The 17963-nt window shown below is 31.7% G+C and overlaps 2 protein-coding genes across 2 annotated transcripts; one reads left to right on the top strand and one right to left on the bottom strand.

Moving 5' to 3' along the window:
* Positions 1 to 320: 320 nt before the first annotated feature.
* On the top strand, positions 321 to 13586 carry LOC116766513 (brain tumor protein). The gene is given in 10 exon segments (XM_032656393.2): positions 321 to 569; positions 2491 to 2664; positions 3028 to 3172; positions 3252 to 4431; positions 4434 to 4610; positions 4681 to 4961; positions 5031 to 5219; positions 5339 to 5507; positions 6687 to 6919; positions 7094 to 13586. Coding segments are annotated over 9 exon segments (2592 nt in total). The 5' UTR covers positions 321 to 569; positions 2491 to 2551; the 3' UTR covers positions 7199 to 13586.
* Positions 13587 to 13635: 49 nt separating this feature from the next.
* LOC116766514 (N-acetylglucosamine-6-phosphate deacetylase) lies at positions 13636 to 16692 on the bottom strand. Its single transcript, XM_032656394.2, has 6 exons — positions 16265 to 16692; positions 15809 to 16083; positions 15294 to 15512; positions 14974 to 15109; positions 14380 to 14556; positions 13636 to 13964 (listed from the first exon to the last, which is right to left on the bottom strand). The coding sequence occupies exons 1-6, from the start codon at positions 16467 to 16469 to the stop codon at positions 13783 to 13785; spliced, it is 1194 nt and encodes a 397-aa protein (XP_032512285.2). The 5' UTR covers positions 16470 to 16692; the 3' UTR covers positions 13636 to 13782.
* Positions 16693 to 17963: the final 1271 nt, after the last annotated feature.

The following is a 17963-nucleotide window of genomic DNA, read 5'->3' as shown; positions in this document are numbered from 1 at the left end:
TAATATGAAATCATAGTCATACTGCAATATAATTTTTATAAGGTTACGTTGCATTGACTGAGTTAATATTTTTTTGCAAAAGGTAAGTTAAAGAAACGATTTTGTTTGATAGTTTTTATTTTTTTAACCACTAGCCAGTTATTTTAAAGATTTAATGATATTCTTGAAGTCTGAATATTTATTATTAATTATTATTTTAAAAGTAGTATAAATAAATTTTTTGAACTTGGATAAAATTTAGGAAACAAATAATCATAATAATATTATGAAAAATGAATTGAATTTTGTTGCCATAACTAAATATTTACCCAGAGCATTTTGAGCGCAACCAACGAAGAAAATCAATACCGAAACAGTGATGTATTCATTCGTCTTTTTAAAATGAGAACATGACAAAACATTTCTTTTAATTCATCGAAGAAACTATTTTATTTTAAAAATATATCTGTTGAAGCTTGATGCTCATTTTTTATTTATTTACATAGTGATGAATATTCTCATAGTTACGGCGTGGTAGAACATTCTGCGTGTTTGAATCTCGCCCTTTCCACAAAATATTACTGTTAAAGGTTAGTAAAAGCTCTTAAAATTTATTTTTGAATCTATAATCTAATTACGACATATTGAAATCGAATTTAAGTGGACTATCGACCTTCGCCATTGTCTGCAGCGTGCATGGTGCATTGCGTTTATGATAGGTACTTCATTGTATGTATATAGTATGTAGATACCTTCAGATACTATAGATTTGGTACATTTTTCTATCTTTTTGTATTAATTAATAACTCAGGCCGGTGTGTTAACAATTTATTATCTTTTGTTAATTTTGAAATTGATATAACATTAGCTGTCAATATTTTTTGGACAATAATTGAACAATTCTTTAATTTGTTATACATTTCGAGTAGTAATAATGATCTTATTTTAATGATTTGTGCGCTGACTAATTTGTCTTTATATATACTTTTTTGTGAATATAAAACCGTTGTCTTGTGAAGTAACGTATTTTTTACATACATAAAATAATCATGAAAAATCCAAGGGACTAAGTTTACAAGTACTACTTCTTAAAAAAAACATATCTTATGCATTTAATATACTATAGCTTTTAATATGACATAATAAACATCTGTTGATTATATTATTACTTGATTTTTTCTGGAGTGACTATCATTTTTTTTTCAAATGTTTTGTAGGTACTGGTATTGGTATATATATTATACAGCCTGAAGTTAAATAATGAATAATAAAGGGATTTATTGTGCCATAGTTTTTTCAATATTAATACCAAAGGATGTCTATAAAATCATAGAAATAATTTTAACTTAAATTTTTTTTTTTTTGTTAACTTACTGAACAAACCTTCAAAATGAACTTTATTTTAAATACCTTCTTACTTTTATGTAACAAATTTATTTTATGACATTTATGTAGAACTTTCTTTACCAAATATATAAAAAATGAGTGTGTTGTAATAGGATGATATAATAATTTTTTACAAGTCTTTTATCGTTTGTTTGAATAATTTTTTATTCTATTAGTCTTGTGATAATTGAATAAGATTTCCCACACTATATTGTAATTTTTTTTAATATTTGTATAATTATTATTTATTTGTGTTGTGTTGTTAAATTTTCAACATTTAGAACATACTCTTGAATTTAAAGAAATAAAGATTAAAGTATTGTTCAAATTTATGTATTTTTATGACAGTATTTTTTTTATAAATGTATGATCATGTATTGCTGAATAGAAATATTTTCAATTTCTAGCTATCTCTTGAAATAAGGATGATTTATAATTGCAATAACTCCACAAATCAACTGAGACTTTTTTTTATAGTAATTTGTCGAATGTCCAAATGGTTTGTTTTTTTTTTATTATCAATGCCCGGATTGCAACACATATTAAAGATAATCAATATTTCTTTATTGGTTCCTCCAATCCACAATAACGATTTAAAATTCTAAATTATATTCAATGTTATTATTATGTTAAAAAAAAATGTATTTAACTTTACATATAATTGCTATGACTTTTCAATTATAATAGTTTTATTGCTTTTCATTTTCCATAACCAAGTGCTTGCTTGATATAATGTTTATTTTATTGATATTATGTTTCATTCTTGTACAAAATTTGCTATCAAAGCTATCAATATGCAAATTTCCATAAAAAAATATGATTAAAATACTCTTTATGTGGAAGTGTAATTATAATTAATTAGTGGTATATTATCATGGATTTCTTTTGAAATTCATAAAAGGGAATAAATAATTAAATTGTTTTTTGTCTTAACAAGGAATCATTATCCTAAAAAAATATTTTTCATTGCCTATTCTATGGGCTCTATGGTATATATTACCTCTTTAAAATAATATTATATTATACATATATACTTACACATATATTTATTTGATTTATATTTGGTGTTTATGTAAAAACAAGACAATGATTTCCAGCATAGTATTGAAATTTTTGTTTTTTCAGATTATTATTGTTGATTGAGGTCGAAAGTATACATTATACAACACTGTAATTATAAGTTAAAATGGAAGAAATTAACGGTGAGCTTTTTGGCGATGGTCTTGTTAGCCTTGGAGATGAGGGTTCATTGGAATCTACTGATACAGGAAAACAAGAACAAAATTGTAAACTTTGCGAGTGAGTTTTAGTTTAGATTACCATAAATAATTTACCATAGATATGAGGGAATGTTAAGTTTGAAAGTTTGAGTTAATGAACTAAAAATTCATGAATAACCCGAAGAAATTCTGTGGGTGCTATTAGTAAATAGTTTTATAAATTCAGAATAAATTTATTTTTGTCTTTAATATAAAATATAAAGTCATAAGGGTTTGAAGCAAAATGACAAGCATTATAATAAATATATTTTGACTCATTGGATTTTATTAGATTTTTGTGTAAAATCAACACAATTTTTCAATTAGAAAGCAATACATATTATTGACTTTTACAGCTATACATTTTTAAATTGATCTGTTTATTTGATATCTTAAATTGCAGCAATAAATTATGCAGTCCTCGGGTTCTGTCATGCCTTCATGTATTCTGTGAAGCATGTATTGACAAGTTAATGGTAAATGAGGCTGGGGATTCCCTCAAATATGATTTGGCTGTTGAATGCCCCCTATGCAAACAAGAAACTAAGGTGGTAATAATACATTTATTTAATAAATTTATTTACCAACAATACAAAATTTTACTTATACCATGTTACCTTAATGTAGATGCCAGGAGGAGGAGCTGCATCACTTCCATCGGATTATGTCCTAACTAACATCTTGGATGTCTCTGCCATGGATCAATCTGTGGTTTGCACCTGCTGCAAGAGTAAGGAACCTGCAGTTGCCAGATGCACTGATTGCTCGCATTTTTTGTGCTCGAACTGCAACTCCGCTCATGAATTTATGCGATGCTTTGAAAACCATCGCGTTGTTCCATTTGATGCTTTGAGATCTTCCAAAGAAAAGGCTGCCGTGCACAAGCCGATATTCTGTACTCGTCATGTTGGAGAAAGTCTTAAGTATTATTGTTGCGAGTGTGAAGTCGGGGCTTGCACGGAATGCCTGACAGTTGATCATAAAGTCGGAGAACACCGCTGCGAGCGGATTGTGGATGCTGAACCAAACTTACGTGCGGAACTGCGTAATTTCATTGTAGAGGCTAACGCCCGTGCCGTCGCTGCTGGAAGCGCTTCGGCGAGGCTAGACGACGCATTGGGCGACTTACAACGTCAGAGGGATGATGCTGAAAGTGTCATCAATGAAGCTTACCATGCTTACAAAGCAGCCCTCGAAAGGCGCCGTGACAAAGCTCTAGAAGAACTTGAGCGTCTACACAAAGAGAGAGAGCTAAAAGTGATGGACTTATTCGATCGCGTTGATAAGACTGTGCAGCGTATAGATTGCGCCTGCAAATTCGCAGCTCGACTTCTTCGAAGGGGTGATGGTACTGAGATTGTTATGTTAAAAAAGACCGTTGCTTCCCAGTTTGCTCGGCTTTTGGAAGGGGCCCCTGAATTTGACATCGATTATTCTCTTGAGTATGTCACCAAGATGGATAAATTTGATGCTATCACAGAGGAGACATTTGGCACATTCCGTACTGAAGCTACGCGGGCCGAAGAGAGAAAACGAGCCAGCGAATCCTCGGCTATTGTATCTGTAGCTTCTAATTCTCATTCTCCTGCTGTTTCCGTGACAAATGCACCTGTCTTCGATGACTTCCCTCTTGGGAACGTTCGCCGTGTTACAGGAGGAGTTGGGAGTATGGTTGGAGTGGGCGTCCCTTCGATAGGGGTACCGGGAGTTGGACCGGTTACTGGTGTAGCAAACTCTGGAGTTCTTCCTGGGGTCGTTGGCGTTAACAGTGTGGGAGTTGGTGGCGTCTCAGGAGTACCAGCTCTGCCTTCATGGTTGAATATAACCTGCAACAACTTGCAAGCATTGCTGAAAAGGAAGTTCCTCCACCGCCGCACGCGTCTCCAGCGCCATCCTTCACACTCGCAGAACTACTTGCTGGCGATCTGAACTCTCCTCAAGCATATAACAATTTACAAGCTCTGGCTAAGCTCGGACTTAACACTGGTAAGGTTTTAACACTTCATTATAATGATTGGGTAAAGAAACTTTTTAACCAATATTTCTTTTTTTACAGAAGTGAATGGATTTGGTGGGGTTGGTGGTGTTGGTGGCCTAGGCGGAGTAGGCCCCCGGGGAGTGTCTCCAGGTAGACCACTACTAACTGCTGCTGAGGAAGCAGCGTTGGTCGCACCTCCAGCGCCACTAGTTCGTGCCACTAAAGCAACACCGATGCACATAAGGTTCAAATTTGGTCAGCTAGGAGGTGGCAAGGGACAGTTTAATTCTCCCCACGGATTCTGTCTTGGAAACGACGAAGATATTATAGTTGCAGATACTAACAACCATCGCATCACGGTAATTATAATTATTTTTAATTCGGATGAGGTTTTATGAGGCTTATATAATAAGTGTAAACAATTTCAGGTCTTTGATAAATCTGGAACACACAAGTTTAATTTTGGTGTTGCTGGGAAAGAAGAGGGTCAACTTTGGTACCCACGAAAAGTAGCCGTAGTTCGCGCTACAGGCAAGTTCGTGGTTTGTGATCGTGGCAATGAAAGATCACGAATGCAAATATTCACCAAAAATGGACATTTCTTGAAGAAAATTGCTGTAAGTAATTTTACATATTTGACATGAGCTATATAACTTTTATATATGTTTTGCTGTTCATAAAGTACAAGTGTTTTGTTGTTTCGAATCAGTCAAATGAATTCTGATTTATTTTACAGGTCCGATTTATCGATATCGTAGCTGGCTTGGCTGTGACGGCTGAAGGATTGATAGTGGCTGTCGACAGTGTTACTCCTACAGTGTTTATCTTATCTGAAGAAGGCGATCTCTTGAGTTGGTTTGATTGCAGTGAGTGCATGAGAGAACCTTCAGATATAGCCATAAGCGGTAAGCTAAAGAGTTATGTGATATAGCTAAGATTTTTTAGATCATTCTAAAGATGTTTCAGTTGCTACTGAATCATAGTTCTGGTGTTCTTTACTGATTTGTATTTAGGGCTAGCATAGAGATTTCAGGTCCTACCTTTCCCACTCTAGACAGGATGTATGAGCGTATTTAATTTATTTAAACAAATATCAGCAGCATTCTGATACAATTTTCATATACTGTTAGAAATATAAAGAATTATATAATTACAAATCATTCACTTCAATAAACATCCAATGCACATAAATAATAGAATAGCCATTTTACAAATAACAGTACATCCTTGATGACTCACACTCGCGTAGGTTTTTACACACACATACAAATATTTTATGTATACAACACGAGGTTTGACTTGAGTCGTGACGCATTTTTTTTTGACAATAAGCAGCAAGTTGTAGGGCTTACAGTCACATTGACTGTAATGCGAAGCTAGTAGCAGACGGTCGAATATGTACCCGTTTACTACTAATGGATGGTACTATTCCCAAATTATAAATCGAGTGGAATTAAAAATACCTGTGAACACTCGTATTGAGTGATTATAAGTACACTATACGAGTAAGAATTTAACAATAGCTTTCACTGTTTTATGTGTTTGGTATTCAACGCTCATTTGTCACTAAGGCGTGCACACGACTTATTTTAATAACTAAATTTCTTTTATTGTCTTAGTTTTTCGATCTTTTAAGGTTAACTAACCTTGCTGTGGGGACGCATGCTATCCTACTAGTATTATATATGCCAAAGTTTGTAAGGATGTATGTGCGAATATATGGATGTTTCATATTTGATGCTCTTTCACGCGAAAACTGCTCGAAAGTCGATTAAACTGTACAGTTATATAGCTTAGAAAGAATAAAACAATAGTAAATTAAGGCATAACAGTTGTATTGACTATGCAGTTAAGTCACACAGACTATACATGTTGCTAACGGTTATTTACATTACATCTATTGTGTTGACAAACTTTATCATTTCTCTCTGAACACAATTCCGAAGTCCCGCGGAAGAAGTCGCGGCCAAAAAGATAGTTGTAGTTTTTACACATTTCTTAAATGATCATATAATTATATAAAAAGTTTTAGAACTAGTTAATAATATATTATCATTCAATAGATATTTTCCATGATGTTTCAGGTAAGGAGTTCTACGTGTGCGACTTTAAGGGTCACTGCGTAGTCGTTTTCGATGACGAAGGTCGCTTCCTCCGTCGCATCGGCTGCGAGAACGTGACCAACTTCCCCAACGGAATAGACGTGTCTGACGCCGGCGACGTGCTCATCGGAGACTCACACGGCAACAAGTTCCATGTGGCTGTATTCTCAAGGGATGGAGTGTTGGTCACTGAGTTTGAGTGCCCCTACGTTAAGGTAATCAAATAAAATACTATTTAGAGCGTTTTCTATGTAAGGGGCACTATACTGCAAGGGCCATGTTTGAAACAAAACAATTTTGCAGTACTTTGATTTATTTTTCAATTTTTGAGTTAAAATATTATATCATAGCTTAGTCATAATGATTTATATAATACTGTTCAATTGCAGGTGTCTCGCTGCTGCGGATTAAAGATAACATCTGAAGGATATATCGTCACTCTGGCTAAAAATAATCACCACGTTCTTGTCCTCAACACCCTTTACATTGTCTGAGGAATAACTCAATGGCTGTAAGTCTGCATACAACAAGATCTCACATTTATTCCCTATATTATTATATTTAATTGCTGATTTTACAAAGCTTAACCTTTTTGCTAAAACAGTATTTGACTACTTATTTTGTTGATTTGTGTTCATGATAGTCACATTTTATCCATTAGCAGTGAACCGTAGTGATTCCAACTCTCCTATTCCTTGTATTGTTTATTGTAGAAATTATTAATTGGATTTATTTCACTGCCAATGGATATATCGATCCCAAAGTACTAGATACTTGCGTTTTTGGTTTAATTCATTTCTCATTTTTTTTTATACTATGGTTGCATTTAGTTTTATAACAGACAATCCAAAGTTTAGGCTAATATTTCTATGTTTATATATTATGTTTATGTTCCAGTTAATATACATGTGGAAAAGATAAAAAAAAAATTACCTCTGATTGAAGATCTAATATATTTAGCAGTGTAATGTTAAAAAATATAAAATTTTAAAAATTTGTTTATATGTTGGTCTAAACAATTTTGGCAACGAATAGTATTGGAAGGACATAATTTTGATGCTTAATATAATTGATCTCTAATTAAGGTTATTCATGCATGTTATCGGCTGGAATTTGTTTTTGTTTCTAAATTTAGCAGTTGGTATGGTTCCTAGTTCGAGTGAAGTTGATAATACATGTCAATTAGGGGTCTGCGTGGGAGTGTCGCCTCACTAGACTTGCATTACTCCAATTTCCACACAAAATTTCTGTCTGCAGAGTATATTATTGACTATGTTCATAATCTCTGAGAGGCAGCCACGTCAAAACGCACAATTGAGTTATTGTTAGCAAAATCTTTTTTTTTTATTACCGTGACCAAAGAGGCGACACTATTATAACGTGCCATCTAGTTTAGGTTAATCGCGTATACAATATTATATATTGTCCGTTAAAATATATTTACCATTTACAGATTTCTTGTGTCTATACAAAATGTTTTTTCCATGTACTCTTGTTTTAAGAGCCTATATTGAAACTTTTTCATTACTAGGCTATTAATAATGATATATACGGTTTGGTTAATTTAAAATTATCTGATGCTAATTATATTAAAAACCACTGTTACTAAAGTTTTAAATAATTTTTGTACTGATAATTAATAATTTAAAGAATTTTTAAACGTTACTGTTTATGTGGCATCTTCGTGAATGCGATGGATATTGGCATTGATGTATTACGGGTAAAAAATTGTCACAAAAATATATATAACAACAAGAGCAACAAAAAAATTAAAAATTGCGCATTAATCAAAAAAACTATAATCCATGAAAGTGCCATTATAAACAAATTTTATTTCTACAATGTGTTTAAATTCGTATACAGTTCGCCAAAGTAAATATTTTTATATCTATCCACATTGAATAATCAAAATTGAGATGCGTAATGTTTTAGATAGTAGAAAAAAAAAAAAATGTTAAAAATTGTGGTTAGTAGAGTAATATTAATGTCATAACGATTTCGCTTACAATTCTGTTTGTTTCTATCTCATTTAGACTTTACGTACATGTGTGGTAAAAAAAAAATATATCGAAAATCTATTTAAGGATAATATTATAAATAATCATCTGGCTTTCTAATTAGCAATGCTTCACATTAATTTGTCGTTAGTCAAATTCCAACGTATAATAAAAACCTGTATTAAATTATTTTCTTCATCAAGCAAAAGTACTTAACCAGACCACCTAAAATTGAATGTGATATTTATTTTTAATTCGTTATACATCGCTCTCTAATTACTCTGGATATATCTAAAACTTAAAAGACAAAAAAGAATCTTACTTCGAAATATCAGTTATTGAACAATTTCAGTTCCTCAATTCCTATATAGGTCGTTAAGTTTATACAAGACGTTTAATTTTAATTTATACAACCATGAACCAAAACGAGGGTGTATCGCTGAGCCATATATAAAATTATCTATTATTTATTTGTATTTGCAATTCATAAGTAGTCGTGTAAACTAAAGTATGTACTTAATTAGTGGTATTTGTTTTTTTTTATTGTTGTGTATTAGAACATTTCTAAAACATTTGCAACAATGTGATATAAGCAATAATAGAGACAATTTGAATTTCGAATGGAAGACTTCAACCAATCAGGGCAGGTTTTGTTGTGAAGGTATTAATTAGTACGGTGGCGACATCTGAACGCCGCTCAGTACTCAGTACTATGAGGACGGGTGGTTTTATAAAAATTAACGTTGAGTCTTGAATCCTCTATTTATTAGTGAGTAACTTTTGGGTTTATTTTTCTTATTGTTTTTAAGTTATTTTGTTTCAGGATTTTTGTCCCGATAGTATTAGGGAATTTTATTTTCTTTTATTTTTTTATTAGGCTATAAATGAGTCTACATCCCCTTGGTAGATGATAGGTGTCATTAATACTCTTGTTTGTTCATTAATTTGTTTTTTTTTTTTTAATATGTTCCGGGCCTATATTTGTAGTATTTTTGGCCAGTGCGATAGGCCTTTAGAGTTACGAATTTTTACTGCCAAATTATTTTCTTACGATATTTGTGCATGCACATGGTAATTATTTTATTGTATAATAATATATGTAAAATTAGTTACTAATTGTTGCCATTTTTTTTTTTGTTTTATTAATATTCAGGGTTTTAATATTATTATAATGTTCGATTTTTATTTGTTGGCCATTGATCAAAATTATTGTGTGTTAGTGACGTAAAATTAACCGAAATAGAAGTTATAAGCCCCAAAGGGAGCGTTTGACGCTATTAATAAATATTGCTTAGGGTTGCATAAAAATTATTAAAAGTGGTGTGATAAGTTTTGGATAATTTTACAAATTATACTATTTTATGTGTGAATTTCAATATTAATAAATTTGAAGTTTTAAAAAATGTGTAATTTATCGAACGATCCACTGGCTTTATTATTTGGCCGTACGATCGAAAGTATTATAATTTGTATATTAATATTATTTATCCTTACACTTAATTTTGGTGATATATCGTTGACAAGGTTTCCTTTTGTTCTTGCCATGTATCTTATGTAGGTGTTGGCGTAGAAGTTTAGTAGAAGTTAGTATTTTTCAAACGATATACAATAAAATGAAAATACAGTGTGGTGTGTTTGCCTCTCGTGGTGTTGTTAGATGATGTTAGATGTTGTTAGCTGGACGGTAGAGGGGGTAGCGAGGAGTGGGATAGAGGAGGGAGAGGGAGGGTAGGGAGGGGGTCGTTGGCCGTTATTGGTCTCAACCACCGGCTGTACATTCTTGCTGTAGCAAGTAAGCAGTAAGCACTTAGTCATGGGGTAATGGCAGGTCAAATGGTATCTATTGTCCATTGACATTACTTGATAATAATTGTATCATTAGAGTACATTACAGTAGCCTTTCTCGGGAATCTTAAAAGTTACCTATATACACTTTAAAGCAATTTTTTGGTAAATATATTTCTCTTGAATCTATATTCCCTTATGTATCCAGCAATAAATTACTTCAGTAGATGTAGCTATTGCATAGCTTGGCACTAGGTATCGCGTTGTCGGTGATTTTCCAAGGCCGTTACCACATTGGTTTAGGGGAAGCGGGGTGGCAGTCGTTGCCGCAGTAACGTTTAGTGCCAAGCGATGCGATATTAGTAGGGTTCGCAGCGCACAAGGTGAGCTCTAATGTTACCCTCCCTATTGGAGGTGGGCGTTTTGCCTAAGTTGTGGCACCAAGCACAGCTCGATGGTTTTGATGGAGTTTGTGGCGAGTGTAACATAACACGATACGGACCGTCTTCATGTGACTGTGGGTGGGGTTGGCCAATTTTACTTTACCGTTTACGCCTTCGGTCTGGTTAGGGCACAGTTACGCTGATCACCTGCTTGCCTGACAAGTATAGTGATCAAATATAATAGTGGATGTTCTTTTAATTGTCATCGCTGCTTGGGGCAGTTTTGGTATGAAAAAGATAACCCGAACTTATATAGCGAGTATATTGTTCACACACTATGATAACGTATAGTTGTTTAGCATGTTTAAAGTAAATTAGATTCTTCACCCACCTTCTATCACCGAATTTATTTGGTCTCCGCTGTTCAAAAACCAACATTTAAGGTTGTGAGCTCTATATTCCGGACGGAATTCTAAGCCACAGAGTGCTTGTGCAATAAATATCACAGTTTGGATCTAGGCTTTTAAATTATTATAGATTATATACATTGTTGAGCTGATTATAAAAATTTAATATATTATTATACCTTTTAATATTGTTAAAGAATTCTAATTGCATTCCACATCTAGAGTGAACGAATTTGAGAAGACCATTTTCAATCTACATTATACAAGTTATTTTTTTTACAATTGTAGGATTATTAGCAGTTGCCAATGTTTTTTCCTTTAGTCAGTAAAAGTACAAATATTTTAATATACAATTCTTGGTATTTACGTATTGTAATATCTTTTTTTTTTTAATTCATTTGATTCTATAACTATAAGCATAATTTTTTTCACGTTTACGGCCATTCATATATTACCATCACGCAAATTATTCAGTAAAACAAAACATATCATAACTAATCCATGTATCTCACAATACGCCATCTGTAGACAGACGTGTACCTTAAAAGTATATATAGTGCTGTGATTTCCATTTTATTTTTCATTCGGATTTCTTGAAATCCACATTGGGAGTGATACTACTGCACCAATGCACGCCCCCATTACTTTGCTTACATTTGTCGTAATGTGAGAGCGATTTTTGTTTCATTTGAAAAAAAAAATTCAAACATCTGTGTTTCTCCTCGGTTTAGATATACGTTTAAAATGGCTTTTGTTTTTAAATTAGATTTAAGTATATCCTAGGTTACACTTTTTTAATTTCTTGTCATTTCTATGTTTACACAATTGAAATTTATTGTATGTAATTTTGTGTTTGTGTGGAAGGTGCATGTTCCAAATGCATATTTTAATTTTGATCCAAAGATTTCTTTTAATGTTTTTAATTTAATTAGGTAGTTATTTTTTTTATTCTTCTTGATAACGAAAATGACATTTGTGGAGTGTGCATTGGTATTTGATATTAGAATATAAAGAATTTTTTCTGTAGATTTGGTGCAGCCGAGCAAATGTCTACTATATTCTCATAAGAATATATTTGCTCAATAATTTTATTCTGTTAAAGTATTTTAAACTTAGGTGTAGTCCACGTGGGGTGTACGAATAGTGGACATCAGTGACACAAAAATAATAATAATAATAATATATCTAACAGACAATACCCTCCGTAAAGTTGAAAAATAACAAACGTAAGGTTAAAAGTTTTATTAGATGTAGTTGCCTTGTATGCGGCTTGCCCTAGAGATGGGTGGCCGAGGCTACGGAAGCATCCAACACCTGGGAAGTCAGGCTCTGAAAGCATTATTCTAAGCTGCTACATTCCACCATTCCAAAGCTGTTCCTGATTATTCCGGTCCAGTCGTTCTGTTTTAATGTTTTTATTGATATATTACGAACAATTTTACCAATTTGTTAGCAGTGTTAGATAATGACTTCAGTACGTATTGTGTGATGGTGTTGACTATTATATTATACTATTTTGCCCCCACAGTCAACGAAAATATTGTTATCCATACAGGAGTCTTTGCTGCATTGTGCCTAGATCTTAGAAGTTAATAACGAGGTAGAGTTAATCTCAAAATATTTTGGCTCTTTGAATATTCCATGATATTATTTTTGTTTTTCATGAAAATGTATTTACATTATTATACATTCATACACTTAGTAATTATTGTATACATGAATATACATTGCGTAGTTTGTAACTTGATTTTATTGTAAAAATTAAGATGCCCAACTAGTTGATGGTTGCCCACGCGTTCGGGAGGAATTGATTGTTGCTACTACATTGAAAATTACATACTATTATCTCGTGGACACATTGATTTTTTAAATTAGTTGCACATCTTATTTTGACCAAATTTATTACAACGCCGCCGATGTTACTTGAGAATTTGAACAGCTGATATATTAAAGGACACGTCCCTTTTATAGGCGAATGGAAATTGTCACGTGACGTTTGCGGCTGTATAATTATTAAGTTTATTATCTATCGAGAACTGTGGCCAGGATAACAACAGCACAGAGCAGTGTAATTCAGAGCCTGCCTAAAATATATTTTTGTCATGATTTTATTTAGGTATATACATGTTATTATTCACATATTACAGTTTTCTCAATATTAGCTTGTATTTTTAATTAAGAAATAATCATATTTAACATTGCCAGGTGATCAGCAACCTGCACTTTAATATTTTTGGAAACTATTGAACTTAAATTGTACTGACTTTATAAATATATTTACTTCAATAAAGATTTTCCATGCCACTAGAAGGTGTTATTTATTTATGTCCCATTCATTCAGTGATAGACAAAAAGAGAATTGTAATAAAGTATTTTAATTTTTGAAGTATAAAAAAATATAATAAAGCACTTTGTGCATTATAAAATTATGAAAATAAAATGTTTAAATTTATCACAATAAAATATATGCATGTCACTTATAATGGTAACCATAAATTAGTTTACACTAAGAAGATCGATAGACGCATTCGCCAGCAATCCAAGTGGACAAAACATTCAGAGATTTGGGATGTAAGATGACGAAATCTGCGTCGAAGCCAAAATTTAATTTGCCCTTCCTATCATCTATTCCCAAAGCCTTGGCTGGATGCAGAGTTGCTGCTTCTATAGCATATTCCAGTGAACATTCTGGAAAAGAAAATATAGTCAAGTACATTAATAATATATTGCTTGGGAAAAATAACTAAGGTCAAACACCTCAAATGTCTTACTTGTGATTAAGAACGAGTAAATTAAAGGATTAAGTTCACAGAACGTTGAATGTTCTATTAAACGAGCGAATCACGTGTACAATATTTTTTTAGTTGTGAAATTAATAACGAGAACTTTTTGAAAGTAGGTTAAAAAGTGAGTTTCGTTAGTGCACTTATTATTCATAATGATTTGTTGAGAGTTTCAAAATTCAGCATAAATTTTCTACAAGAGTATGGAATTCAAAGGTATGGTAGCTTCACCAAAGAAAATTAGCACTCGAAACTTTAACGTTGTGAACTTTTTCTACGTCAGCTATGAGTGATATGAAATTAATTAAAACTTTATATACCTGTGGCTTCTTTGAATGTTTTAATTGACTGGTCCAGGGCAGTAGTACTGCCACAGAGAGTTTTGGTCCCAGCGACATATGCGCGGCCTTCATTGACATTTACAGCTTGAGGTCCGATGCGGTATGCACCATCTGGTAGGCCTTGCGCGGCTACGGCATCACTCACTAATATCAAACCTGTAAATAAAGATTTGTAAAATTCTCTGAAAGTTCTCCAGGCTATCATTAACTAAAATAGAAAATTACTTATTAAACACTTCCTACATAAATTGTTTAAATATTTTGTATAACTTTATAACCCTTACTAGTAGAGTTACTTAAAAATATTTTTTAATAATTTATTATTATTATAGGCTTACATATTTTTCATATTATTAGGAATACCATATAGTTATGTATTACATTACTAACATTAACCATGTCAGCTGTGTAAACCATGACAAAATGTATATATGTATATATATATATATATATATATAATCTATTTATGATTTTAGACTTTGTTTCCATCATATAAAATTATAATACTTAATATAAAACAGTATCAAAACAAAATAATACTTTTCATAGACAATTTTTTTTTATTTATTGTACCTTCTTGATTCGTTCGACAAGCAATTCTCAAAGCTGCAGGATGAGTGTGAATGCCATCTGATATTATCCCATAATAAACTTGCCTATCAGTCTTGGAAGCAAGTAAGCCCACCAAACCAGGGTCCCGATGATGAAACTAAATATCATAAAAATTGTTACAGCAACGTTTTATTTGCAAATGTACTTGTTCTAGACAAAGTTATCATTAAGTCATAGTAAATGTTATCATTGTGGTTGCAAAAATACAATGCACATACACATAGGTTGTGGTTTTAGGTATTTCATAGATAGTAATAATAAAATAATTTTTTTTAACTTACTGGAAGCATAGCATTGAATAAGTGTGTTATTAAGTTTGCTCCCTTTTTAATGCCTTCTTCACCTTGAGCAAGGCTAGCAGATGAATGGCCTAGGGCCACTTTGATGCCCATGTTTGATAACCCTCTTATAGCATCCAAAGCCCCAGGCAATTCTGGGGCTATTGTAACTAAAATTACATTGTCTAAAGATCCATACACTTCTTTAATTGATTCGAGCCCCTGAAATTACAAACAACTCATATATTTCATGTGAACAATGCCTTATATTATTATTTTAGCTCTTCTGCTAATAACAATATTGTTTGTCTTTCTGCCAATTGATAAAGAGTTCAGTCTCGTATATATTTAATCTATACAATAAAACTAGGTCATTGATAAATTCTTACCATATAATAAATATTGTAAAAGTAAACATAATTTATTTAACATAATAATTTAGAGGAGATTTTCTGTTATTGTAATGTTCAATTAAAATCAAAAGTAAAGTTAGTCAACTATCTTCATTAGTTAATTACCTTTTCAGGATTTAAAATATATTCATCTTTGTGTGCACCCTTTTTTGCTAAACTAATAAATGGCCCTTCAAGATGCACTCCAAGAACCGTAGCTCCATGTTCTCCTCCTTGCCTTTTTTGTATTTTGGGTAAAATCTTATAATATTTATCTTTCTCAGATGTAACCATAGTTGGACAGAATGAGGTCACTCCATGAGCCAATAGCTGTTTTGATACTTTCTTTACCCCTTCTTCAACATTTTCTGAATCGTAGGAAAAATCTACACCCCATCCACCTGCGTGCCATAAAGTGAAAAAATTAAAAAAACATTTTTTCATTATTTTTTTTTGGAATGACCTCGATAATTAAAGACAAAAAAAAGAGATTTTTAATATTATTGAATTTATTATTTAAAACGAGAGGAAGTGAATAGAAAAAAATAAAACATATTTTTATTTTAATCAAACACCACCTACCATTTATTTGAATGTCTATGAATCCTGGCACTATGAGAGAGTCTTCGCTGTTTACCGTTATGTCAGCTTCTTCTTGTTCTACATAAAATACCTGTTCAGGGTTTACAATTTTTCCATTGCGTATCCATAAATCTTCTTTTATAATGTTTCCGTCACGCAAAATATAACAATTAGAAAATCTTGTTAACCCCGATTTTGCCTTCATGGTAATAGTTAAAAATTTTAATAAACAACTTTTTTAAAGAAATGGCAAAATATAAAATTAATTGCAAAACACTTTCATATAATATTAAAAAATTGGAACACTTTATAAATGATATTTTTCTTTTTAATATTATGATTTTAAATGCCACAAAGATTACACAATTCGTGCGTTTGTACTTAAAGTTAGTTATTAACTATTCCATGACCTATGTTTACGAAATAACGCAACCGATCATTTGACATTGACAAAAAGAAACTGTCACTTAAAAAAAATGTCAAGCACACAACATTTTTTATAATTTTAGATTTTCTGTTATAAAATATCATTAAATAATTATACGAATTTTAAAAAGCATGAGATTGTCATTTGAAATAATAAAAAAGGAACAAAAGTAGGCGTTTGTAAACTGTGAGTAATTCAATATAAAATCGCGTCCTTATTTAACTGGAAGGCCAACAGATAGAAGATAGAAGAGTCAAAATAAGTAACTGTTTCTATCAAAAATTATTTTTATTTGAATTTAATAAACAAAAAGTCTTTAATAACAATTAAAATAAACATTATAAGAAAAATATATTTATATTCTAGTTTTTATTAATATTTTAAATGGGTTAATAATTTTTATATTTGAATGTGATATATATATATATATATATATAATATAATTGAAAATTTTTAGGGAGATGTGGATCATAGGAATATAACAAACTGGCGAAAATGGAAACACGTAAGAAGTAATGTTCGTCTAAAAACTAAAATACCACTAAGAGTAAAGAGAAAAGTGTAGGTATACAACACTCGTTAGACCGGCTACGCTTTATGGCCCCCAGTGTTAGGTTTCTATGTACAAATTAATTTGGTCATCATTATGTTATGTTACTGTAAAATTGTTGGACATTTGCTAACTGTTAAGTCCAATTTCAAAGCAACCTTGGAAACTTTACCTATGAATCTTGAATATGTCAATGGCGATTCTTACTTAGTTCGTAAGAATCCAGATTTTATCTGCAGAACTTACCTAGCCTAGACAAAGATTCTGCTTAGAAGCTAGATGTTTCGAGTCTTGGAACAAGTAATTGACCATAAATAATTTATACCAAAATGTTTAATGAACAACCTTGAACAATTTTATTCTATTAACGATTAACCCCTTTCCGGATTTACTTACTTCGATTAAGGAAAATATAAGAAGGGCATTCCAATTTTACAAAAAATAAGAATAAAATTATGAAAACTTGCCTCTAACAACAGAACAACTAACTCAATACGTGTACAAAAATACTAATCGTCACTTTTGAATCATTTTTATGAATCTTAATACCTTCCAGCCAACAACAATCCCAAAAGTTAGACATTGTCCAGTTGTGAGCCTCAGATAAACTTAACGAGTGACATATCGAAGTTGGCTGCATTATAATTCTTATGCTTTAGATTAAAATTAATTGTGTTTATATTTAAAATTGTTTTCTAACATTAAAGATATCTTGCATAATA

This window comes from Danaus plexippus, chromosome 15 (genome assembly GCF_018135715.1).
Source record: "Danaus plexippus chromosome 15, MEX_DaPlex, whole genome shotgun sequence".
Taxonomy (NCBI): domain Eukaryota; kingdom Metazoa; phylum Arthropoda; class Insecta; order Lepidoptera; family Nymphalidae; genus Danaus; species Danaus plexippus.
This window is presented reverse-complemented; position numbering and strand designations above follow the sequence as displayed.

Coding starts and splice junctions, on each gene's coding strand:
- LOC116766514 (XM_032656394.2), bottom strand. CDS start 16,469: ATGAAGGCAAAATCGGGGTTAACAAGATTTTCTAATTGTTATATTTTG. Junction 15,513..15,808: donor ATATTTTAAATCCTGAAAAG/GTAATTAACTAA, acceptor TTGTAATTTCAG/GGGCTCGAATCAATTAAAGA. Junction 14,557..14,973: donor TTGTCGAACGAATCAAGAAG/GTACAATAAATA, acceptor CTTTATTTACAG/GTTTGATATTAGTGAGTGAT.